The sequence below is a fragment of the Molothrus aeneus genome, chromosome 2, assembly GCF_037042795.1.
Source record: "Molothrus aeneus isolate 106 chromosome 2, BPBGC_Maene_1.0, whole genome shotgun sequence".
NCBI lineage: Eukaryota > Metazoa > Chordata > Aves > Passeriformes > Icteridae > Molothrus > Molothrus aeneus.
The window spans coordinates 117,306,166-117,332,003 of NC_089647.1; the positions used below are offsets into that span (position 1 = coordinate 117,306,166).

Genomic DNA, 25,838 nt, shown 5'->3' on the forward strand with positions numbered 1-25,838 from the left:
GAAACCTCTGATGTTTGTGGATTAATTTTCCTGACACTTCAAGCCTTTCTGTGTCGATTCTGTGCTGATGAAAAGGCACCCTAAAAGTCCATCTGAGGCAATAATTACAAATTCCCCTCAGCCTCTCGAGTGGTTCATGAGTAGGTGTTGGCTGCCCCTGGATATCTGGAAATTTCCAAGGCCAGGTTGGGCCCTGGGGCTGGGAGCAGCCTGGGACAGGGGAAGGTGTCCTTGCCATGGCAGGGGTGGCACTGGGTGGGCTCTGAGGTCCTTTCCCACCCAAACCAGTCTGGGATTCTGTGAGGAGCCTGAGACAAATTTAAATCAATCTATGATTATGTGAAAATGCAACAAGCGTCAACTCCCAGCTGATCAGAGACCCACACCTTCCCTGGCCAGCCCTGGGGAGGGCTGAGCTGGGCTGAGCTGGGCTGAGCCTCCATCAGCTGCTCAGCTGGAGTTTGTAGCAGGCACTGAATGTGCCTGCACTACCGAGATTGTGAGAATGTGAGAGCTCTGCAGAGAGCCTGCTTGGAATATTGTTCTGGAAATGGCCCTGGCTGTCCCCAGCTCCTCTGGCTGAGCCCTGCAGCTCCTGCCCGGGCTGTGAGGCTGCAGCATCCTCACAAAGAGCCTGGCATCTGCTGGGGAACTCTCTAACAGCCCCAAGGATTTCATCTGCAGTGTCCCTCAGGGAAAGAGAGCCCTGGAGGGGCTGGAGCGTGTCTGGGCAGGGAACGGAGCTGGGCAGGGGCTGCAGAATCCCTGAGGGAGCTGGGCAGGGGCTGGAGAATCCCTGAGGGAGCTGGGCAGGGGCTGCAGAATCCCTGAGGGAGCTGGGCAGGGGCTGCAGAATCCCTGAGGGAGCTGGGCAGGGGCTGGGGCTGGAGCAAAGGAGGCTCAGGGGCCCTTGTGGCTCTGCACAAGTCCCTGCCAGGAGGGCACAGCCGGGGGGGTCGGGCTCTGCTCCCAGGAACAGGGACAGGAGCAGAGGGAACGGCCTCAGGCTGGGCCAGGGCAGGCTCAGCTTGGACAGCAGCAGCAATTTGCCCATGGAAAGGGAGCTCAGGCCTTGGCAGGGGCTGCCCAGGGAGCTTTGCAGTGCCCAGCCCTGCAGGTGTCCCCTGCAGGTGGCACTGAGTGCTCTGGGCTGGGGACAAGGTGCCCATGGGGCACAGCTGGCACTGCATGGGCTGGCAGGGCTGGGCCAGCACCAGGGATTTGGGGACTCTGGGATTCAGGTTTTCTCTTGTTTGAGCCTCTGAATTTCCTCCTTTCCATTTAATCTTGTTGGAGCTGAGAAGTACAAATGGCATTTTCCTTCCCTTGGGGCTGTTTGGATAAAGCTTCCTAAAGCTGATCCACACTGTTCCAAACTGGAACCAAAGGGGAGGAACCAACACAGCCTCACACTGAATGGGGCTGCATCTCCTCTCCGAGGCAGGTTTTATCTCTTGTGGTCCCATCCCACTTGGTCCAGCATGGACTCTCCAAACATGGAGTTTTCCTTTTCCTTTTCCTTTTCCTTTTCCTTTTCCTTTTCCTTTTCCTTTTCCTTTTCCTTTTCCTTTTCCTTTTCCTTTTCCTTTTCCTTTTCCTTTTCCTTTTCCTTCTCCTTCTCCTTCTCCTTCTCCTTCTCCTTCTCCTTCTCCTTTTCCTTTTCCTTTTCCTCCCCTCCCCTGCTGGGTCCCTCATCCCTGCAGGAGCCAGCGTGGCCAGGGGGGAGCCAGCCCCATTCCCAGGCTGGTTCCCAGGGCTCCATCCCAGCTCTCTCCTACCCCAGGCAGGAGCACCCAGCCTGTTTGTCTGTGCTGCTGAGAAGTGTTGGGGCACCTCCCAAAGGGCTGAGCACCAATCTCCTGAAAATGTGAGTATTCAAATGGGACTGCAGCAGGGGAAGACACTTAAATGTCCCACTGCTGTCCCTTGCTGTCTGCTGCTGTGCACAGCCCTGGCTATGGTGATGCTGAGGCTGCTCCACTGTGGCTTTTGTTCCTTGATCACAGTCCTGGAATCCCAGTGTGGGTTGGAAGAGACCTCTGTGCCCATCTCCTGGTGGTCCCTGCCCCGAACCCCCTGGTGCAGAGCTGGAAAGCAGCCCCAGTGATCCACCCAAGGACCCAGCTGCAGGGCCAGGCCCGGTGCCCAAAGCCAGAATCCTCCTTCCATCCCCTCCAGCCTGGAGCATTCCCTCATGCCAGACACCTTGTGAAAAACGCCAATCACTTGTTTTTAAAATTTTAAAAGTTTAATGATAATAAAATGGTTATAAAAATAGCAATATAATTACAGTAATAATAATTTGGACAATTTGGATTAGGACAATATGAGACAATAGAAACAAAGAGTTACAGACAGTCCGGGTACCTTTTCTGGGCAAAATAAGCCCAAAAAAGGCCCCACGTTAACAGAGGATTAACCCTTAAAAGCAACAGCCTGTTGCATATTCCTACACCTCATCCATGATGCATAAATTCCATTCAAACTCAGGATTCTGGCTGGGCAGTGTCAGCTGCTTCCTCTGAACCCTGACGGTGTCATCATGGCTGAGTGAGGCAGGAAGAAGTTCATTTCTCCTGATAATGGAGCAATGAATTCTCTTTCTCTGAAAGATTCAGGTGTCCTGTGGCTGCTATCTGGTGTGAGTACCTCATTCCTTTCCTAAAAAAATATCTCACAAACATTGTTTCTATTTTAACATTTTGTTATAACCTAAAACTATATTTAACACACTACTTAAGAAAATTAACACAGCATAACTTTCTAACATAAGACATATAATATTCATTTTAATATTTGTGAAAAGCCAATAATAAAATAGGCATTTCTCACAACCCCCTGCTGTTCTCTCCAGCCTGGCTGCTCATGGGCAATGTCCCCTCCTGGCAGAAATTCCTTGTGTTCCCTCCCATCCCTGTCACAGCTCCTCTCCACCGAGGGATGGGCTGTGACAATCCACGTTACCCCTCTCCCATTTTGGGATGCCCACTCTCTGGAGGGCCCTGTGGCAAAGCTGCCCTCCCTGCAGGCACAGCAGAGACAAGGCTGCTGGGAGCAGGATTTCACTGCTGAGAGGGGATTTGGTCTCTGCAGAAATACAGAGTGTTCCCAGAGTTGTGTTTTTGTTTGCAATATCCCTGTTCAGCCCATGAAACTGTCAGTTCCCAGAGTTGTGTGACCCTCTGGACTCCTCAGCTTTCACTGCACAGCCAGAGTGAGTCACATCTGTGCAGTTATGGAGACAAGAACGGGTGGGCACAGACCCAGAAAGGGACACAACCCAGAAATGTGACTGTGGTGTCCTTGCAGGGTCTGCAGGGGAGCATGTGGGATTTCCTGTCCCATGATACAATCTGCTCAGCCCATAAACCTTGTGGGAACACCAGGAAAATCTGTCCCACTGCCCAGGCTCTGCTCCCAGTGCAGACAGGCTGCTCTGAAGGGAGCTCCAGGGAGCCTGGGGGTGCAGTGCCCCCCCAAATCACCCTGGGATGTGTGGGGCTGGCAGGGCATGGCCAGTCTCTCAGGCACACTCGAGGTGCATAAGTGACTGTGGTGGTGTTCACAAGGGTCCCAGGATGAGGGAAGAGATGAGAATGATGACTCCATGATTCAGAAGGCTGATTTATTATTTTATCATATATATTATATTAAAACTATACTAAAAGAATAGAAGAAAGGATTTCCTCAGCAGGCCAGCTAAGAATAGAAAAAGAATGATAACAAAGGCTTGTGACTGACTGAGACAGTCTGAGCCAGCTGACTGTGATTGGCCATTAATTAGAAACAACCACATGAGACCAATCCCAGATGCTCCTGTTGCATTCCACAGCAGCAGATAACCATTGTTTGCATTTTGTTCCTGAGGCCTCTCAGCTTCTTAGGAGGAAAAATCCTAAGGAAAGGATTTTCCATACAATGTGTCTGTGACAAGTGACACGTTTCATACCTGGGCTGCTGGGCTGCCCCTCTCAGAGCATCCAGGGCTCACAGAGGAGCTCACCCGATCCCAGGGCAATCCCTCCTGGTTAACCAGCCTGGAATGGTGTAAAATGATCCTCCCTGCAAGGGAATTCCTGCTGGCTTTGTGCTGCCTGCAGGCTCCTGCCAGGCCCTTTCCTTGTGGGGCTGGGCTGCTCCTCTGGGACATCTCAGCCCAGCCTGCTCCTTATCCCAGGAGCTGAGTGGATGAGGAGGCGAAAGACAAAGGGAAATCACAGAATCCCAGACTGGGTTGGGTTGAGATGGACCTTAAATCCCACCCAGTGGCACCCGTGCCATGGCAGGGACACCTCCCACTGTCCCCAGTGCCCAGCCTGGCCTTGGGCACTGCCAGGGATGCAGGGGCAGCCCCAGCTGCTCTGGGCACCCTGTGCCAGGGCCTGCCCACCCTGCCAGGGAACAATTCCTCATTGCCAAGATCCCACCCAGCCCTGCCCTCTGGCACTGGCAGCCATTCCCTGGGTGCTGTCCCTGCAGGCCTTGTCCCCAGTCCCTCTGCAGCTCTCCTGGAGCCCCTGCAGGCCCTGCCAGGGGCTCTGAGCTCTCCCTGGAGCAGCTCCTGTCCAGGTGAGCACCCCCAGCTCTCCCAGCCTGGCTCAGAGCAGCTCCTGGAGCATCTCCATGGCTCCTCTGGCCTGGCTCCAGCAGCCCCATGTCCCTGTTTTGGGGTGCCAGGGCTCTCTCCAGCTGGGGTCTGCAGAGCAGAGCAGAGTGCCGGATGCTGGCCCTGCTGGCCCTGCTGGGGATGGGCCAGGGCTGGGCCATGCCCTGTGCCCCCTCAGGGCTCTCCTCACTCCCCAACCCTGCTGCTCCCCAGCCGTTCCCACTGACAGCCACTCTCTGCCTCCCTTTAATCATTGACAGCACCTCCAGCCTTCCCAGCAGGGCCTGTTTGCTCTGCTCTGTTTGACTTTCCACAGCAGCACCCACAGCAATAATGGACAGGACAATTTTTCTACAAGTGCCTCCCAGCTGTTGCTGCCTTTCCCCACCTGCATTTCCTCAGCCCTGGGCCTGCACTCTGTATTTGCCATGCCAAAATTCCATTTTGCCAGCAAACAGTCTGAGCTGTCAACATCCCCTTCACAGCAGCACCAGCACAGGGGTGAGGTCAGGAACTGCAGGACTCTCACAGGGATGGGAAACTTCTGCTCTGGAGCCAGGCTGGAGAGGAGCAGCTGCAGGGAGAGCTCAGAGCCCCTGGCAGGGCCTGCAGGGGCTCCAGGAGAGCTGCAGAGGGACTGGGGACAAGGCCTGCAGGGACAGCACCCAGGGAATGGCTGCCAGTGCCAGAGGGCAGGGCTGGGTGGGATCTTGGCAATGAGGAATTGTTCCCTGGCAGGGTGGGCAGGCCCTGGCACAGGGTGCCCAGAGCAGCTGGGGCTGCCCCTGCATCCCTGGCAGTGCCCAAGGCCAGGCTGGGCACTGGGGACAGTGGGAGGTGTCCCTGCCATGGCACGGGTGCCACTGGGTGGGATTTAAGGTCCATCTCAACCCAACCCAGTCTGGGATTCTGGGATTCCATCATTATGGGGTAGGGGCTGGTCTAGGAGTTTGTGATCAGCCTTTTTTCCAAGCTTTTCTGGTACAGTTTTTGCCAAGATTCAACTGCTTATGACTGCCAGAGGCCTCAAAGTGGGTGAAATCTTTGGAAGACTTCAGGATGGCTTAAAGCCCAGCATTTGTGGGGTGCTCCATGGTGATCCATGCAAAACCCCACAAATCCATGTAGGTGTTCCATGGGATCGAGAGCCGTGGGCTTATCAAGCCAAACTTGTCTGTCCCACTGCTCCCCCTGTGTGGGGAGGAGCACAGGCTGCACTGTGCCTGTCAGCTGGGCCCTGGGGAGCTGCTCTTCCTCTGGAGCTGCCAGCACATCCCTGTTCCCTGCATCCCTGGCAGTGCCCAAGGCCAGGCTGGGCACTGGGGCTGGGAGCACCTGGGGCAGTGGGAGGTGTCCCTGCCATGGCAGGGGTGGCACTGGGTGGGCTGTGGGGTCACTTCCAACCCAAAGCTCTTGATGATGATGAATAAATGACATGGCCTCACTTCATTCTTATTCTGATCAACATTTGTGTTTTGTACCAATCTCACATTTTAGCCCCTTTCTGACATTTCTTTGGTATCAGCTGACCACACACAGCCCCACCAGAGATTCAGCTGGGCTTGTGTTGATGGATTTGAAAGAGATTTCATTCCCAGGAAGGGAGGGAGAAGTGTCTCTGCAGCAAAACTTTCTCACCAGTAAAACCCAAACTTTCATACCTCACCTGCTCTGCAAGAGAAAAAAATGGGTCCTAAGGAGTTAAAGGAGTTAAGGAGACCAGCTCTGACACAGAGTGTGGTCTGGGATACTCTGATGCATTCCACTGAGATATTTGTCCTCTTTGTTGTTTTAGTATCAGCCGCTGAACTCCTCTGCTTCTGTACTTTGGGATTTCACCCTCCTGGGAAGGTCCAGGGCACCTCCTTGTAACCCACCATGAACGGTGTGAGCCTGAGGGCGGTCACACCTTCATTGGGAGAGTTTGCTGCACCTGGGAATTGGGCATGGACTGATGTTCTGACCTGTCTGAATCCTCTGTTTACATCAGGCCCCAGCAGCCAGAGCAGCCCTTGGCTCTGGGTGAGCAGGTTCCATGCATTAACCCCAGCCTGAGAGCACAGCAGGCCATCGGCGAGGCCAGCATGGACTGGATATTTGACATGGGACACCATGAAGGGATACAGGGCTTTGCACACCATGAGAAACCTCCCAAAATGCATCTTTGAGTTTCCCCAGACCTGCAGTGAGTGTCCCAGGTCTGGGGCTACCTGTGAAGGCCAAGGTGCCCTGGCAGGGGGTGATGGCTTGGTGTGGAGCTCACCTGCTCTAAGGTGAGCTGAGATGCTCTGTCAGTTCAAACAAGGAAACTTCAAACCAAATCCCAGCCCCAAACCCCCGTCCCAGATCCCAAACACTTTGTCCCTGGTTTCCCTGGGGGGTGGGACCATGGGAAGTGTTTACATCTTTTTAGGCCATGCAGAGATAAACCCTCAGCTCTTGCCCTGGGCAGCTGTTCCAGGGCTGGACAATCCTTTCCATGGGCAAATTGCCATGCTGGTGTCCAAGGCTTGTGCAGAGCCACAAGGTGCCCTGAGAGGCACAGCTGGTCTGTGACACCAGCCCCAAACCAGCTCTCCATGAGCAGCGTGGGTTCTGAGATCACTCAGCATCACAGTGCCCATGTACTGATCATAAATTCCCCCGGATCTTTCTCCCGTCCCTTCTGGAAGCAGAATCATCTGATAATGGGTTGCCAGATTGGATTTTGACCAGTTCGATGACATCCCAGTGATTTATTTTGGAGAAATCATTGCAGAATTGCAGCATAATGTTGTTACTGCCTCTCCTCACAGCTCTGCCCTCATTTCCTTGCGTTGTTAGAGAAACGCCTGCTGCAATATTTTCCAAAAATCCCATTAAAACAGAGTGATAAAGGAGAATGGACACACTTGGCCTTATGAGAATGAAACGACTTCAATCTGCAGAACATAAGATCTGTTGAGGAGATCAAAACACTGACTCTCCTAAACCTTTTCAGAATTATATCCCTGGAAGTGTTCCAGGCCAGGCTGGAGAGGCCTTGGAGCAACCTGGTCTGGTGGAAGGTGTCCCTGCCCATGGCAGGGGGTGGAACAGGGTGGGCTTTAAGGTCCCTCCCAACCCAAACTGGCCTGGGAATCTGTGATTCTATATTCTGGAATTTTGGTGTCTTGAAACTTTGTGAAACAGAGTGAAGAAAAATGTCAAATTCACGCAGCGCTCGTGCACCTCAACCCTGCCTCCTTGATCCAGATGTGACCAGGAAACCTGGAAACCCTGAAATGAATTCTTTCTAGGAAGGAAATCCTTCTGCAGAGCAGACCACAGCTGTCCCTGTCCCTGGCAAGCCCCTGGATCCATCTGGCCCATTTTGGGCACCTGGGAATGCTCCAGAAATTAAAGTGGGTTTGTCAGTGACACGTTTTTGTTGCTTTGGCAGAGCAGGGGTGTCTCCACAGGCAATGCTGTGTCCTCTGCCCTGCCAGCCATGCTCGTGGAGCTGTGCTGGGGATGGGAGCTGGAGGAGGACTGGGAGGAATGTTCCCCTCAGGAATGACCCTTGTTTGTCCAGGAGTCCCTGGTGTGGAGCTGGGGCGGGGCCCTGCTGTCCTTGGTACCCCCCAGCAGCAGGAGTGTCACAGCTGTGCCTGGCATCCCTTCCCCATCAGGGTAAATTTCTTGCATTCCAGGTGTTATTCAGCATGGGAGAATCCCAGAATATCCTGAGTGGAAAGGGACCCATAGGGGTCATTGATCCAGAGCCCAGCAAGCCCAGCCTGGGCATCCCTGGCAGCGCTGGCCAAAGGCTCCTGGAGCTGTGGCAGCCTCGGGGCCGTGCCCATTCCCTGGGCAGCCTGGGCAGTGCCAGCACCCTCTGGGCAAGGACCTTGCCCTGCTCTGCAGCCTGAGCTGGCCTGGCCCAGCCCCAGGCGCTCCCTGGTGCTGTCCCTGTCCCAGAGCAGAGCTCGGAGCTGTCCCTGCGCTGCCCCTCGGGAGGAGCTGCAGCCCCGGGGAGCTCTGAGCTCAGGCTGCTCCAGCCTGGGCTGCCCAGGCCACCTCGGGGGCCCCTCCTGACCCTTCCCCAGCCTCGTGTCCCTCCTCTGCACACTGTCCAAGAGCTTTGGATCCCTTCCATGTACAGGTCTCAGCCTGGCAGGGGTTTGGGCTCTGTTTTCAGCCAGGGACACCAGGCCGTGCCTCTGAACCTCTCTGCCCTCAATGTGGGCAAGCAGAGCCTGCTGTTTGCAGATGTCTCTGGACTGTTTGATTTTCCATCCCGTGCACTGAAAGTGGAGTCTGCTGCCTGTGCAGCCCCACTCCCTGTGCCCTCCTGAGCCCCTGCAGGTTATCTCCCTGATGGACCCAGCCAGGCATTAACTGTGTCAATGTTTGCCCCTGCAAGAAGAGCTCGTTCACTGGGCAGGAGGGCTGTGGGGCCATGGCATCCTGCTCATGGCAGCACAGGGAATTGGCTGATTCCCCTTGGCTTTACCTGGGGTTTGTGCTGATTCCAGTTAAAGTCACCATTTCCCTCCTGGGGCTGCCCCCGTGCCCTCACCTCTGCAGGAGCTGCAGGTGTGAAAAGGAGTGGGAGCATCTCCCTCTGTTATTCCACCCATGGGCAGTGTAAAGGTCATAAAACATTCATAAGATGATGAATCCCAAAATCCCCAGATCCCTGGTGCTGGCCCAGCCCTGCCAGCCCCACAGTGCCAGCTGTGCCCCATGGGCACCTTGTCCCCAGCCCAGAGCACTCAGTGCCACCTGCAGGGGACACCTGCAGGGCTGGGCACTGCAAAGCTCCCTGGGCAGCCCCTGCCAAGGCCTGAGCTCCCTTTCCATGGGCAAATTGCTGCTGCTGTCCAAGCTGAGCCTGCCCTGGCCCAGCCTGAGGCCGTTCCCTCTGCTCCTGTCCCTGTTCCCTGGGAGCAGAGCCTGGCACCCCTGGCTGTGTCCTCCTGGCAGGGACTTGTGCAGAGTGACAAAATGGGAAGGCAAGAGAAGGGGAAGGGGAAGATTTGGTTGGATGGGACCCACAACATTTCAGTCTATCAGCCCAACCACTCTAAGGATGCTCGTGTAGAAATCAAGATTGTCAGAAAAGGAATTTTCAGCCCTGAGCAGAGACAATAAAGCAACACAGGAAGGGTCGGTAAGATAAAAAATGGGGAGGAGATGATCCATATGGAATCATTATTCAGCTTCACTCACACCCAGTGAACCAGGAAGGGGAGAACACACCCTGAAAATGTCAGCATATTATAGAATATATAGAAAGATATATTAAAGAATTTATTTATTATTAAATTATATTTAGTATTAAATTATTAAAAATATAAATTAAACATATATTTATATATTAAATACAATTATTAAATTCCATTTATTTATTAAATTTTCTTTAATATATAGAAATATATATTAAAATATATTCATAAATTGGCATTTGAGGTCACTGCCAGTGAAAACATTTCTGTGATTTTGATCAAGCAAAAAAGTAGTTTTTAAAATGAGCTTATAGTGGAATTATGGAACCCATCACTGCTGGATGTGGTGGGATCCCAAAGGATGTGCAGAAGGATCAGACAAGTCTGCAGGTGAGAGATTTTTTGTTTTCTATGAAACAGGGTGGCTGAGGTGCTGCTCTGCTCAGAAAACCTCTGAATTGATTGCCAGATGCTGGGACACCTGCCAAGGGAATGATAAGCTGAAAATGACCTTCCCAAATGGCCATTAATAGCCACTCTTGGTGGCAGCATGGCAGGATGGAGGGTTCTTTAGTTTACTCAATGGAATAGAGCTCCAGCGTGGTTTGGCTGCACAGGAACCTTCAAGCCCATCCATTCCAGCCCCTGCCGTGGGCAGGAGCACCTTTCACTGGGGCAGGATGCTCCAGCCTGGCCTGGAGCCCTGCCAGGCATGGGGCAGCCACAGCTTGCTTTAATCACCCCATTTCACAGCGTGAGACGGTTTGATCCCACCCAATGAGCTCCAAATCCTGCAGTTCCTCTGCTCTGTGCTCAGGCATTGCCCACACCGAGCTTCCCACAGAGGTGTCTCCCTGCTGTGCTCCCACCAAGCCACTCTGGTGGTTTCCTGCTGAACTCCCTTTCCCAGAGGTACTGCTGAGTGTGGGGAGGGTGTGAGCGCTTTCAGCTGTTTTCCATCTTTAGGAAAACAAACAGGAGCTTTCCCAGGAGCCAGCTGGGGTGGGCACAGCCTCCCTTGGCACCGGCAGCGGGTGCTGGAAGTGTTTGTGCTTTGAGGCTCAGCCAGTGCCCATAAACTGAGTCTGCAGGGCAGAGTTCAGGGGGTCAGGGCTGAGAGGAGTGTGGGAAGGGATGTGAGGAGGGAGGGAAAAGGGCTGGAGCCTTGGTCATGGAATCCCAGAATCCCAAATCCCTGGGATTCCCATGCAGTGCCAGCTGTGCCCCATGGGCACCTTGTCCCCAGCCCAGAGCACTCAGTGCCACCTGCAGGGGACACCTGCAGGGCTGGGCACTGCAAAGCTCCCTGGGCAGCCCCTGCCAAGGCCTGAGCTCCCTTTCCATGGGCAAATTGCTGCTGCTGTCCAAGCTGAGCCTGCCCTGGCCCAGCCTGAGGCCGATCCTCTTGTCCTCCCATGTGAAAACCTTTACAAGACCCCATTCCTGGCGGTGCCCAAGGGAGGCCTGGACCTGGCACTCGGTGCCCTGGGCTGGGGACAAGGTGGGGTTTGGGCACAGGTTGGACTCAGTGGTCTTGGACACTTCTCCAGTCTCAGTGATCCCAGGATTCTGTGAATTTCCTGGTGTCCACGGAGGGCAGTGCCCCAGCACAGATGGGTTGACAGAGGTGGCATTTAGGGCCAGAGGCTGCATTTTCTACAGACACCTCACCTGAGACAAAGCCATTTGCTCTCCCTGGCCTGGTTCAGGCACAGAAATAGAGGTTAAATTCAGTTTCCACCCCACAGCTGCGGGGGCAAAGATAAACTTATTGCCACGAGACATCTTGACACAAATGGCTCCTGGGCCACCCCAGGGGACACCTGGGGCTGTGTTTGCCTTCATGACATCCTGTTTGTTTTTATTGTGCAATATATTCTGATTTTAATTAAGCATTTGGTGTCTCACCGGTCAAGGGGAGACAGCCAGAACTTCCCCTCTGTCATTCCCTCGGAGCAATGCTGCAAGCACTCCTCTTGCAAAATTTATGACTTCCACCACAGATTTACCCTCCCAATAAAAATTATGTGTATTGCCAGCGCCGTGGCTGCAGCAGTGCCAGCCATAAATCACCAGGAGCCATAAACATGTCACCAAAAAACTATCAGGAGAAAATCCTGCCTGCTGGGAGAGCAGCATAAATGGAAATGCTCATTTGCTGCACACACTCCTCCCGCTGTTTGCGCACGGGAGCGCGGCTCAGGCTCGGCTGAGTGGGCAGGGTCGGCGTTAAAAGGGCTGCCCGGGGGACAGGGACAGGGACAGGGACACGGACACGGGCACGGACATGGGCACAGGATCTCCCTCTGCTCCTTGACACGGCTGAGCCTGCGCTGGCCCGAGAGAATCCCAGCACCTCTGGTAAGTGCAGGCACCTCCCTGAGCCCCTCTGGTGGCACAGTGACACGGGTGGCAGCTGTGCCCCGAGCCCCATCCATGGCACAGTGACACGGGTGGCAGCTGTGCCCCAGGGCTGTTCCGTGAGCCCCTTGGGTGGCACACTGACACCACTGGCCCCCATGTCCCCAGTGCCACTCGGGTGGTCCCCATGTCCCCAGTGCCACTCGCTGGTCCCCATGTCCCCAGTGTCACTCGGGTGGTCCCCGTGTCCCCAGTGCCACTCTGGTGGTCCCCGTGTCCCCAGCGTCACTCTGGTGGTCCCCATGTCCCCAGTGCCACTCGGGTGGTCCCCATGTCCCCAGTGTCACTCTGGTGGTCCCCATGTCCCCAGTGCCACTCGGGTGGTGCCCGTGTCCCCAGCGTCACTCTGGTGGTGCCCGTGTCCCCAGCGTCACTCTGGTGGTCCCCATGTCCCCAGTGCCACTCGCTGGTCCCCGTGTCCCCAGTGCCACTCTGGTGGTCCCCGTGTCCCCAGTGCCACTCGGGTGGTCCCCATGTCCCCAGTGTCACTCGCTGGTCCCCGTGTCCCCAATGTCACTCTGGTGGTCCCCATGTCCCCAGTGTCACTCGCTGGTCCCCGTGTCCCCAGTGTCACTCGCTGGTCCCCGTGTCCCCAATGTCACTCGGGTGGTGCCCATGTCCCCAGTGTCACTCGCTGGTCCCCGTGTCCCCAGTGCCACTCGCTGGTCCCCGAGGTGGCCGTGGGTGGGGTGTGTGGAGGGAGGGGCTGTTGCCATCTCCTGTGGAGCCGTGCTGGTGTCCATGGGCTGTGTCCTGGTGTCAGCTCCAGCTGCTCTCCCACTCCTGGGGCCATCTCAGCTGTGGGAATGGCCCCATCCATGGTCCCTGTCCTGCCTCCAGTGTCACCAGGCAATGGGGCTCTCCGGGAGCTGCATCCCCAGGGTCCCCCTGCTGATGGTTTTTGGTTTTTGCTGATTGGGTCCCCCAGTCTGTTGGTTTTTGGTTTTCCAAAACTCCAGCCCTGATCCTGCTCCCCTGGCTGAGCCTCGCTTGGCTGCCTGGGCTGTGCGAACAGCAAGGTCTCCTCTGTGGGGAGCAGCAGAGCTCTGAGCCCCAGCCAGCCCCAGCTCCCAGGGCCCTGCTCCTGCCCTCACTGACATAAAACACCAGCATTTCGTGTTCCTGGGGAACATCAGAGACAGGCAAAAATCAGGAGGTGGCTTTAGAGGCATGAGAAGGGACACCACACCCTCCATGGGGGCTCTGGCCTCTCCTCCCAGGCAGCCTGGGCCCATTCAGGGGAGCAGGAGCCCCTCAGCACCGGGCAGGGACCCCCTGTCCGTGGTGGATGGCTCAGCAGCCACCTGCCAGGGCTGACACCAGCCCTGAGCTCAGCAGCCTCCAGGAATGGGAGCATGGCTGCTCCCCAGGGCTTGGCTGCACAGGGAAGGTCAGTGGCCATGCCATGACTGCCAGCCAGGAGATCTTTTCTGGTTCTGTGGCTCTGTGATGGTGTGACAGACACGTGCCTGCTGTGGGCTGAGCTGTGTGTTACCTGCACACACAGAAATGCACATCAACAGGAACAAGCCTGCCTGGTTGTTTATGTATTTCCCACGTTGTATGTGTGTGTATTTATACAAATCCCTTCCAGACACACACATGGGACATGGAGGGGTAAAACCATCTGGGAGTGAAATCTGTAACATGTTAGGGCACAAAACAATCCCCAGCAGTGCAGGGGGAAGCAGAGTGAATAAATCCTGTTTCTGAGTGACTGCTACACTGTGGTGGGAGTTGGACAAAGTCAGGTTTGAGGGAAGGTTTTCTTATAAGTGAAGCATCTCCTACAGGCCCAGGGAGCTCTCAGCAGTCCCCTTTTTCCTTGGTGCTCCAAGGGTCTCTTTTTCCACCTCCATATTCCTGAGGAACTGTTGAATCTCAGTGTCTTTGAGAGTTCTGGATGCCTGCCAGAAGCTGTGCTCGGGGTCACAGGCCTGCACACACTCAGATTTTTTAGGTTTTTAACCCAGGCCCCAGTTGCAGGAGTCAGCTGAGTTAATTCAGTGCTCAGATCACAGGACTGTGGAATGGTCTGGATAGAAAGGGACCCCAAATCCCGCCCAGTGCCACCCCTGCCATGGCAGGGACGCCTCCCACTGCCCCAGGCTGCTCCAGCCCCAGTGCCCAGCCTGGCCTTGGGCACTGCCAGGGATGCAGGGGCAGCCCCAGCTGCTCTGGGCACCCTGTGCCAGGGCCTGCCCACCCTCCAGATGCTGCTGCATTGGCAGAAAGGGGCAGCTCTTGCCTTTGGGGAGCTCTGAGCCAGCAGTGAGGAGCAGATACCTGTGGGCAGTTTGCTGTGGTGCCTCCACAGGCTCCGTGGAGCCATCAGGGGATGCAGCAGCTGCCCCAAGCCCCCTGTGCTGCCCAGGCTCCCCTGAGGAAGGGCTGAGATTGTCCCTTCAGCACCTGGGGCTGCAGGGCAGGGTGGTTCTGATGCCAACACGTGGCTCTGCCCTGCCTGCAGAAAGCCAAAAGATTTGGGGTTTTCCCCAGGTCCCATCAGTTATGTGCTGCCTTTTCCCTGGAGCAGGAAGATGTCTGTCCTTGCTAAGCTTCAGGATTTATTGTCACATTAGACTCTCAAGCTGAGAATCTAATGAAGAAAATCGTATTAGGACCCTAATAAATACGTCATGGAAGAATTGTCTGTAATCAAAGATGAGCTGTGTTACAGCAAACCCTCTGGCTCACAATCCAGGCACACTGTTGTATCCTGTGGAAGGTGCAGGGGCACTGAAGTCACAAATATTTTTTTTGTTTAATTACCTCGTTTCTTTGCATTAATTAGCTCATCTTGCACATTTGCTGCTCTGCCCCACCCACCCAGCGGGTCACTGTGTCACTGAGGGGCTCAGGGACCCTGCCAGCCTCTGCAGCACTGTCACAGGAAACGCAGGATGTGCCAAGGCTCGGAGGTTCATTGGATCATTCACGTTGCAGAGCATTCTGGAGACCTCTGGCCCAACATCTGCCTCATGGCTGGGACATCTCATGGCTCTGTCCAGCTGGGTCCTGAAAACTCCTGTGCATGAAGATGTGCAGCCTCTGGGCAGCCTGCTCCAGTGCTTGATGGGGAAACATTTCTCATTTCATCCAGTCTAAACCTCCCTCGTTTCAGCTCCCACCTGCTGCCTCCCATCCTTGAAGATCCCAGTCCAGCCTCCTTGATGCCTCCTTGGAGGAGGATCCCTTCAAACAAACCTTCCCTTCTCAGGGCTGAACTCGCCTCTTTCCTGGATCATTCCCAGGCATTCTCCACCCCACCTGTGTCACTGACACCTGCTGAGCTGGAGCAGACACTGCCAGATCTCTGCCATTCCCCTCTGCTCTGGATCCCTGTGTAAAACACCCCCACATTCCTCCCCTCCAGTTCATCCCCAGAGACTTTCCCAGGGTCCTCCCAGGGCTCTGAGCCTGGAACATCTTGGGCTTTGCCTTGTGCTTTGCCTTGTGCTTGCCTGTTCCCAACAGGCGTCCCAGGTGTTGGGGAAGATTGTCAGGTTCGGCTGTTTGTCTCTGCCCCGACACGGGTAGGGCGGTTCTTGGGTGGCACGCATTTTAAAGGACGAGTCTGGACTCTTCAGCTTTTCGGTCTTCAGGTTGTTTATTATTTCTTATCTACAAAATTTTCTGTCTGCCCAACAGAGGTCTGATCTGCAAGCAGTCACAGGCACTCTCTGACCACCCACGGGGCGGTCATGTCTTTTTATACTAATATCTATGTACATAATATTTACCTTTATTTTCCAATGCTTTTCACCCATGTTAGCAAGTGCACCTTCACTATAAACCAATCCCCAAATGCCAACATCACCACAGGAGATGGAGGACAAGAAGAAGGAAGAAGAAGGACAAGACACGCCCTGATCCCTCCATCTTGTCTCCATAACCCCCCTGTACCCAAAAACCTTAAAGTCTATATTTCACCTTCTAAATGTGTCCCTTTTACACCTTTTACTCTAAAGTGATTCTCTTGTCCTCAAACTCTTGTTATTTCTGTGGATGGATCAAAATCAAGCCACCAGACACTTCTGGCAACATTCCAGGATTTTCGAGACCCCCAAGGGTTCTCCTGGCATCTCTGGACATTGGGAACGATGTGCTGAGATCCCACAGAAGATGAAATAGGAAAACCTTATAAATATGATTGTCTGGCAAAAGATTGTGAGAACATGGAAACTATCAGCGAGATTGAAATGAAAGCAAGCTTTGAGATCCCTCAGTTACTGAACAACTGGAAAACAATGGCATGGCCAGCTGAAGGTGATCCCCTTTTGATGGAACAACACCCTCTGCTTGCAGACAGCTCCAGGGGCCAGAGCAGACCCTGCAGCTTGGCAGAGGGGCCCAAAGAGGAGTTTGTAGGGTTTAAAATGTAACACAGTGTGGGAATGTAATGGTTGTTATAGGCTGTATGGAAATGCTATGGGATTTGTATCTTGTACTGGATTGGTTAGTGAGAATCAGAATATTCAACACAGAAGATGATTTATTGTATTGTAATGGGAACCTCACTCTCTTACCCCTTTTACTCTCTTATGCTCTTACTCTCTTCCCCTCTCATCCTCTCTGCCCCTCTCTTCTCTCAGCCCTGCTCTGAGCTGTGTCTGGCAGCTCCAGCAGGGCCCTGCCCCCAGGCCCTTTGCAATAAACCCCAAGTTCCAGCCCTGGCTGCAGGGATCTCTCATCTCCATCCATCCCAACCATCCTACCCCACAATGCTCCTACACCAGGCCCCACACAGAGCCTGTGTCCATGTGGGGTTTGTTCATTTATTCCCCTCCACCAGGCAGGAAGGCTGTGAAAAGAGCAGGGCTTGGCTGTGAGTACCTCTGAAAATCCACCTTGCCCTGGGAACCATCTTCTGAGCTGAGAGCAGGAGGGTCTGAGTGGCTGGTTCTCTGTTCTGCTGGAAATCGTGGAATCCCAGGCTGGTTCAGGCAGGGAGGGGCATTAAAGACCATCCTGTTCCACCCCTGCCACGGGCAGGGACCTTCCACTGGCCCAGCTGCTCCAATCTGGCAGTGAACACTTGCAGGGATGGGGCAGCCGCAGCTTCTCTGGGCAGCCACTGCCAGTGCCAACAAATTTTGCATTTGTTTCCAGTGTTGATTTCCTAAATAAGAAGTGTCAGGGTTAATCTTTCACAATTTTCACGCCCTTTGATCTTCAGTTGGCATAAAAAAGCAGCCTTGGCTTAGCAGCTTGGCCGTAGTTGGATGAGCATGGAAAAGGCGTTTGCTCACTCCACAGAGCATCTCAAACCCTGGAATTTGGAGGTGACTCTGAAATAGTGGAATGCTTTCCTTTTCATTCTGAAGCATTGCAAGTATTTCTTTTTTTCCCCCTCCTTATCAACAAAATCTATCCATCCTTTTCCTTCAGTTTGGGGTTTAATGGGTGAACAGGAGTGCAGCTGTGCAGCTGTGTGTTTGGGGTTTAATGGGTGAGCAGGAGCTGTGTGTTTGGGGTTTAATGGGTGAGCAGGAGTGCAGCTCTGTGTTTGGGGTTTAATGGGTGAACAGGAGTGCAGCTCTGTGTTTGGGGTTTAATGGGTGAGCAGGAGCTGTGTGTTTGGGGTTTAATGGGTGAGCAGGAGTGCAGCTCTGTGTTTGGGGTTTAATGGGTGAGCAGGAGCTGTGTGTTTGGGGTTTAATGGGTGAGCAGGAGTGCAGCTCTGTGTTTGGGGTTTAATGGGTGAGCAGGAGCTGTGTGTTTGGGGTTTAATGGGTGAGCAGGAGCTGTGTGTTTGGGGTTTAATGGGTGAACAGGAGCTGTGTGTTTGGGGTTTAATGGGTGAGCAGGAGTGCAGCTCTGTGTTTGGGGTTTAATGGATGAGCAGGAGCTGTGTGTTTGGGGTTTAATGGGTGAACAGGAGCTGTGTGTTTGGGGTTTAATGGGTGAACAGGAGCTGTGTGTGGCACTGCTCCCAGCCAGCTCAGGCATCCCTGCAGAGGCTGGTGGGCAGCTGAGGGATGTGCAGCTCCTCTGCTCAGCACAGAGTCCAGCTGTGTGGGGTTTGTGTTGGTTTGTTTTAGGTCTAGGCCATGTGAGAGCTGAGCTGGGATGGAGCATGACTCACGCACCCCGTGGGAATTCAATGGCTCCTTCTATCAGCCTTCAGCTTTCCTCATGATGGGCATCCCGGGCCTGGAGGCCCTTCACCCCTGGATCTCCATCCCCTTCTGTGCCCTGTACCTCTCTGCTCTGCTGGGGAACTGCGTGATCCTGTTCATCGTCAGGAGGACCCCAAGCCTGCACGAGCCCATGTACTATTTCCTGTGCATGCTGGCCCTCACGGACCTGGGGCTGGCCCTGTGCACCCTGCCCACCACCCTGGGCCTCTTCTGGTTCGGCGTGCGCCGCATCGGCTTCGACGCCTGCCTCACGCAGATGTACTTCATCCACATCCTGTCCTTCATCGAGTCCTCCGTGCTGCTGGCCATGGCCTTCGACCGCTTCATGGCCATCTCGCACCCGCTGCGGCACCCGGCCATCCTCACCAGGAGCACCGTGCTGAAGATAGGCCTGGCCATCGTGCTCAGGGGCATGCTCTCGCTGCTGCCCATCCCCTTCCTGCTCAAGAGGCTGACCTACTGCGGCAGGACCGAGCTGTCCCACTCCTTCTGCTTCCACCCCGACATCATGAACCTGGCCTGCGCAGACATAAAGGTCAACGTCTTCTATGGCATGATCATCCTCCTGTCCACGGTGGGCACGGACTTCATCTTCATCGTGCTGTCCTACATCCTCATCCTCAGAACCGTCGTCAGCCTCACCACCAGGGAGGAGTGCCTGAAGGCTCTGAACACCTGTGTGTCCCACATCTGTGCTGTCCTCGTGTTCTTCATCCCCATGATCGGGCTGTCCATGATCCATCGCTTCGGGAAGAACGTTCCTCCCCTGGTGAACACCTTGGTGGCCTACACCTACCTCATCATCCCCCCTGCCCTCAACCCCGTCATCTACAGCATCAAATCCACCCACATCCGGGAGGCTCTGCTCAGGGCCCTGTGCAGAAAGAGGGGCTCTCACTGGTAGCTTCCTCCTCCAGAGGTTCTGCCAGAAGGTGCTGATGGACTGGGCTGTGTGTCAGAGCTCTGGGCTGTCTGTCTGTCTGTCAGACCCCTGGCACTGGGCTGTGTGTCAGACCTCTGGGATGGGCTGTCTGTCTGTCTGTCAGACCCCTGGCACTGGGCTGTGTGTCAGACCTCTGGGATGGGCCGTCTGTCTGTCTGTCTGTCTGTCAGAGCTCTGGGGATGGGCTCTGTCAGACCCCTGGCTCTGGGCTCTCTGTCAGAGCTCTGGGACTGGGCTGTCTGTCTGTCTGTCAGACCCCTGGCACTGGGCTCTGTCAGACCCCTGGGACTGGTTCCTTGTTCAGAGCTCTTGGCCTGGTTTCCCAGCCAGAGCTGGTGGACTGCTCTCTTGGTGCTCCATCCATGCAGGTCACTGCCAGAGGAAAGAGCTGCAGATCCACTGGGGTGCTGTCCCCCAGCCCAGAGCTGTGAGCTTTCATGTTATGCCCTGGCATGGTGCTTTCCTCCCTTCCTGCACAGAGCATTGCTCATTAGGCCTTGTTGGGGGGCCCAGAGCACTCTCAGCCCCTCTGAAAAACGTGCTCAGCCATCATCCATGTGTTCAGAGTGCTGTGCCCATCCCCAGTGAGAAAACAGCTGCTTGTGCATCTCTTTTGGAAGCCTTTGAGTCTTACCAGTGTGCCAAGTCTAATTAATGTCCCATTCATTGTTCTGCATTGAGTGTCATGTATGTGCAGCATCTGCAATAAAATCCATCTACTCCTTGTGAAAGGTCATAAGATTTGAGGAAGCCTTTTTTTGTTTCTATAAGATGCAGAAAGATGAGGTTGGAGTTGCTTGAAATCTTCAGGGTGTGCTGCAGGTGAGCAGGACTGGATGAGCCAGGTGTGCCTCTGGATGGGCTGGGGGGTTTGCTGGGGCTGGAAGCTCTCGCAAAAAAAAGAGAGGAGTTCAAAAACATTGTAGGAATGGCTAAACTTGCTGACAGTCAGGCCTACATGGTGCTGCTGCCTTCCCTCTGAGCTCTGCTGGTGCCGGCTGTGCCCCTCAGGGATGGGAGCAGATCCCCAGGGACAGCCTCGGGTGGGAGATGACAGCATGCCCAGCTCCTCCTTGCTCTGCTGGAGGCTGGGTCTGACCAGGCAGGCAGAGGTTTAATGGTTCTTCATGGTTCTCCTGGCTCCCACAGACAGAACAAAGTGTCTCAAAATCACAGAACAGAATCACAGAACCACCAGGGCTGGAAAAGTCCTCCCAGACCTGTGACTGATCCCCCACCTTGTCACTCAGACCAGAGCACTGAGAGCCACGTCCAGCTGCAAATATTTCACTCTCCAAATGGCAGAGCTGTAGTTCTGTTGGTCTCAAACCACCTTTTGGCCATTCTGGAGCACGGTGGAGAAGAAGCAGCAGCAGGCAGTGTTTGCCTGGGAGGGATGAAGCTGCAAAGGCACCAGGACAGGATCCCAGCCCTGGACTGTCCTGGTTTTGCCTGGCACTGAGCACTTCACCAGCCCAGATCAAACTTGCTGTTCTGCTCCACATGTGCAGTAGCTGGAGAGAAAAAAATGGAGAGAAAAAAATGATGCGGAAACAGCTCCATAAAAAAGCAGAAAGAGGGCAGGGAGGATTCCTGAGGGGAGGATTCCCAGGCCACTGCCTGCTCTGTGTTGTGCTCATCATCTCGCTGTGTCCCAGGCTCCCTGCCCAGGGTGAGACACCAACAGCCCCCAGGAGCTCAGCCTGGGGAGCAGCTCCCACTGGCACTGGGAAGGGGAGAGCTCTGCTCAAATACCTCTGACCTAAACTGGAGCTTACACGAAAAATTTACAGAACAACAACCAGGAGAAGAGAGCTTTGCTGTGGAGAGGCCTGGCTTGCAGTATCCTCACAGGAGATTCTGAAATTGAGACTTCTAAGAAGATTCTGAGTCTGCTCCCATTCTGAAAACTTCCAGAGTTCATCCCTGGATGTCCGTGTTTCCTGGCTGCTGCTGTTCTCCAAAACAGCTCTGAAACAAAATACCTGAGGAGCCTCTGCCACAGTAAGGAAATGTTTGTGGGGGAGTTTGAGGGCAAAGTGTGGGGCATTTATCAGCACATCTGTCAGCACAGCTGGAGAGCAGGCTGGAGGGGCAATGAAAAAGGAAGAGATAAAGGTTGGAGGGGAGAGGAAGGGGAAGAAGGAGAAGGCAGAGAAGGAGAAAGAAGGAGAAGAAAGATGGGAGAGCTGGGCTGGTTCAGCCTGGACAGGAGCAGCTGCAGGGAGAGCTCAGAGCCCCTGGCAGGGCCTGCAGGGGCTCCAGGAGAGCTGCAGAGGGACTGGGGACAAGGCCTGCAGGGACAGCACCCAGGGAATGGCTGCCAGTGCCAGAGGGCAGGGCTGGGTGGGATCTTGGCAATGAGGAATTGTTCCCTGGCAGGGTGGGCAGGCCCTGGCACAGGGTGCCCAGAGCAGCTGGGGCTGCCCCTGCATCCCTGGCAGTGCCCAAGGCCAGGCTGGGCACTGGGGACAGTGGGAGGTGTCCCTGCCATGGCAGGGGTGGGATGGGACCAACTTTAAGGTTCCTCCCAACCCAAACCATTCATTCCATGGTTCTTCAGTGAGGTGGGGATTGGTCAAAGGTTGGACTCAATGATCCTGGATTTCCAGCCTCAGTGATTCTGTGAGTTACTGCTGGGGGTGCTGCTTGGGTCCCCCTAAGAAAATGAATCTGCATTTAGTAGTGTTTCAAAGACATGGATGCAGTCTCCATCTCTGCAGAAATCCAGGCCCTCACAGCACCCGCTCAGCAATCCCAAATCCTGAGCCACTGATGGAAACCTGACTGCATTTATCAGTGCCAGAGAATTAGAGATGAGCTGAAGCACCAGGGGTTGTTTCAGTGCCTGTCTCACAGCCCCACTCCCTCAGGGAAATGATCAGGAGGGCGGGATTTTCCAGTGGGACTCAGGTAATTCCGTCAGGGCTGGCAGCTGAGGTGCCTCAGTACCTGCTGGTGATTTCTGAGGCTCCTTGTTCGTTCCATTTGTGTCTAAATCCAAGTGCTTGGCTGACAGCGTCATCCCCGGAATAGATTTTGGGCACAGTGACAGCAGCAGTCCTCCCACACTGTGTAAATCGGGTTAAAAAGCTACAATGTGAGTGCTCCTTGTTGTACATCCGAGATGGAAAAGCCCCACATCAGGAGAATAAAGCCTGATGCTATTTTAGTCCTTCAGCACAGATGTGCAGTAAAAACCCCATGTTTCACAACCCAACATTACTTATAAAATAACTCCATTAATAACCTGCCGAGCTTGCCATAAAGCCACTTTGCATTGTTGATTTGCGCAGATTGGGCACAAAGGAATAACCAGAAAGCCCAGGTTGAGCTTGACCTTGTGCTGCCCATCCAGGGCAGGAGGGATGGTGGGCTTATTTCAGCACAGGTACTGGCTTGCTGCCTGAAAATAGAAAGGTACCTAAAGCAAAGCTTTTTCTGTATCTTCAGGCCATCATCCTTGGAGCACAGCACTCCTGGAAGATCTACAAACACAGAATAAGGTAAAGAATCTGATTTTTTTTTCTACAGATATTCTGGTTTTTCCATACATGTTTTTCATTGGATGAAAATCCAATTTGTATGTGAAAAACATTTGAAAGATCCATGTCTTCCTGTGCCTGTGAGCTGTTCTGGGGAGGGCTGGGTCGTGGGAGGCAGCACTGCCAGCTCCAGCCTCACTGAGCACATTTCTGACAGGCCACCACAGCACATATGGAAAAAATCAGGCAGCACTGAAGTATTACAGAAAGCACTAAAAATCTGCCGGGTTTCTTTGTTATAATTTTTAATTTTGTCCTTTAAAAAGAAAAGCAAACAAGTTCAGCTGATGGGTTTATTATTCAAAAGGTTGATTTTACGGTGGTCTGCCTTTTAGAGAATTCAGGCAATTCCTGAATTCAAATGTCAGCATTTTGTCACCGCATATGTTGTTGCACAGAGCCATAACGGGGTAAAAAACCCAGAGAGGAGCTGCTCCATCAGCGTGGCAGCTCTGAGAATCCCCGGAATGGCCCTGTGGGATCCCGAGCCATGGGAAAGGGCTCGTAAAAAATCCCCTTTGTGTTTCCCTCGCAGCAGGAAGCGCCCGGGCCTGGCATGAGTGTCCCTGGGGGCCATGCCCTTCTCCAACAGCTCTGAGCTCAGCCCGTCCTTCCTGCTGGCCGGGCTGCCGGGGCTGGAGGGAGCCCACTCCTGGCCGGCCACGGCGCTGTGCTCGGCCTACGTGCTGGCCGTGCTGGCCAACGGCGCCGTGCTGCTGGCCGTGCGCGCCGAGCCCAGCCTGCACGCGCCCATGTACCTCTTCCTGTGCATGCTGGCCACCATCGACCTGGCGCTGGCCTCGGCCACCGTGCCGCGCACCCTCTGCCTCTACTGGCTGGGCAGCCGCCGCATCGGCTTCGGGGCCTGCCTCACGCAGATGTTCCTGATCCACGCGCTCTCGGCCGCCGAGTCCACCGTGCTGCTGGCCATGGCGGCCGACCGCTACGTGGCCATCTGCCACCCGCTGCGCCACGCCGCCGTGCTCGGCGGCCGCGCCACGGCCAAGGTGGGCCTGCTGGCCCTGGCCCGCGGCGTGCTCTTCTTCCTGCCGCTGCCCCTGCTGCTCCTGCCGCTGCCCTTCTGTGGGCCGCGCCGGCTGTCCCACTCCTTCTGCCTGCACCAGGACGTGATGAACCTGGCCTGCGCCAACACCACCCCCAGCGTGGTGTACGGGCTCACCGCCATCCTGCTGGTCATGGGGCTGGACGCCGTGCTCATCTGCCTCTCCTACCTGCTCATCCTCAGGGCCGTGCTGCGCCTGGCGGCCTGGAGGGAGCGCCTCAAGGTGTTCAGCACCTGCGTCGCCCACATCTGCGTGGTGCTGGCCTTCTACGTGCCCCTGATCGGGCTCTCCGTGGTGCACAGGTTCGGCAAGGACCTGGCTCCGCTGGTCCACATCATCATGGGCAACGTCTACATCCTGGTGCCCGCTGTGCTCAACCCCATCATCTATGGGGTGAGGACCAAGCAGATCCAGAGGACGATCCTGAGCTTGATCCGCGTCACTGACAGAGCTCCCCAGTGACCCGAGCCCAGGCGCTGCCCCGTGCCCTCACCCTGGCTCACCTCATTTTACACTCAGAGCCTTTGGTACCAGACTGTCCTCTACGTATGCTCTGAGGTGCTGCCAGCAGGCTTGTAAACTCCTCCCAAGAGTGTTTGCCCTCACCAAACTCAGAGAGAAATGGCTGCAATGATCTAAACCCAGTCCTACTCTCACCAAACTCAGAAATGGCTTCAATGATCTAAACCCAATCCTACTCTCACCAAACTCACAGAGAAATGGCTGCAATGATCTAAACCCAGTCCCAATCTCACCAAACTCAGAAATGGCTTCAATGATCTAAACCCAATCTCACTCTCACCAAACTCAGAGAAATGGCTGCAATGATCTAAACCCAATCCTACTCTCACCAAACTCACAGAGAAATGACTGCAATGATCTAAATGCAAGCCCAACCTGGCAGGATCCACAAGAAGGGAAAAGTGACTCAGCAAACTTACACAGATGTCCCAACATTGCTCCTCTGGGTTCCCTTCTCACCTCTAACTGTGGCAGAGCAGAGGAAATGCTGGATGGTTTGGGATGATTTAGTTAATTCCTTGTTTTCACATGGGGCACAGTCACATTCCAGAAGTTTTGCCAGAAAGTTTGCATATAGCATCATTCTTTAAGTAAAATAATTCCAGGACACCTGTCCAAAGTGACATTACAGATGCAGAAATGCATTTCAGAGAAAGAACATCCACCTCTGTGGTCTTGTTCTGACCTGCTGGGTGGGGCAGGTCTTGACAGAAAGTCTTGACCTTCTGTCAAGACCCCTCAACCTCCTCATAGCAGATGCTGTGGAAAAGCTTCAGACTCAGAGTTACTGGTAGAACTTGTAAAACTAATTTAAATTAGTAATTGTATTCAATAAGATGAAAACTTCTCAAGGGAAAAAAATAAGCAAGCTGTAAATGTCAGTGATGATTCCAAGCTGAAGGAAGTCTCATTGCCAAGCCAAAGGTGTTCCACACTGGGAACTCCTAAAACATCCTGTCACTAGCACCACTGAGCAGAGTGTGGCACCATCCTCTGGCACTTGGAGAGGAGTGGATGGATTGATGGGAGCCCTCTCAGTGCTCTCATTACCATGAGCTGTGGTTTCACACTCGAGGTGAAATCAGGGATTTCACCTGGGGCAGACGCAGAGATCCCTCAGGGAGGGGCTGCAGGGCTGGGCTCCCCTTTGGTCACCGTGGGTTTGGCTGTCCCAGGGGTGGCACAAGGCCCTGCCCAGACCTTTCTGGGGAGCTGCACAGCCCTGGTTTGACCTGCACTCCATCAAACCCCAGTGTCTCCGTTAGCATCCCAGAATCCCAAATCCCTGGGGCTGGCCCAGCCCTGCCAGCCCCTGCAGTGCCAGCTGTGCCCCATGGGCACCTTGTCCCCAGCCCAGAGCACTCAGTGCCACCTGCAGGGGACACCTGCAGGGCTGGGCACTGCA

At 54.5% G+C, this 25,838-nt stretch overlaps 2 protein-coding genes across 2 annotated transcripts; both read left to right on the forward strand.

Moving 5' to 3' along the window:
• The first annotated feature begins 18,062 nt into the window (after window positions 1-18,062).
• On the forward strand, window positions 18,063-19,263 carry LOC136571356 (olfactory receptor 51G2-like). The gene has a single exon (XM_066571734.1). The coding sequence runs from the start codon at window positions 18,289-18,291 to the stop codon at window positions 19,261-19,263; it is 975 nt and encodes a 324-aa protein (XP_066427831.1). The 5' UTR covers window positions 18,063-18,288.
• Window positions 19,264-23,422: 4,159 nt separating this feature from the next.
• LOC136571358 (olfactory receptor 51E2-like) lies at window positions 23,423-24,984 on the forward strand. The gene has a single exon (XM_066571735.1). It carries the CDS (start codon window positions 23,423-23,425, stop codon window positions 24,371-24,373), a length of 951 nt encoding a protein of 316 aa, XP_066427832.1. The 3' UTR covers window positions 24,374-24,984.
• The last annotated feature ends 854 nt before the right edge of the window (window positions 24,985-25,838 follow it).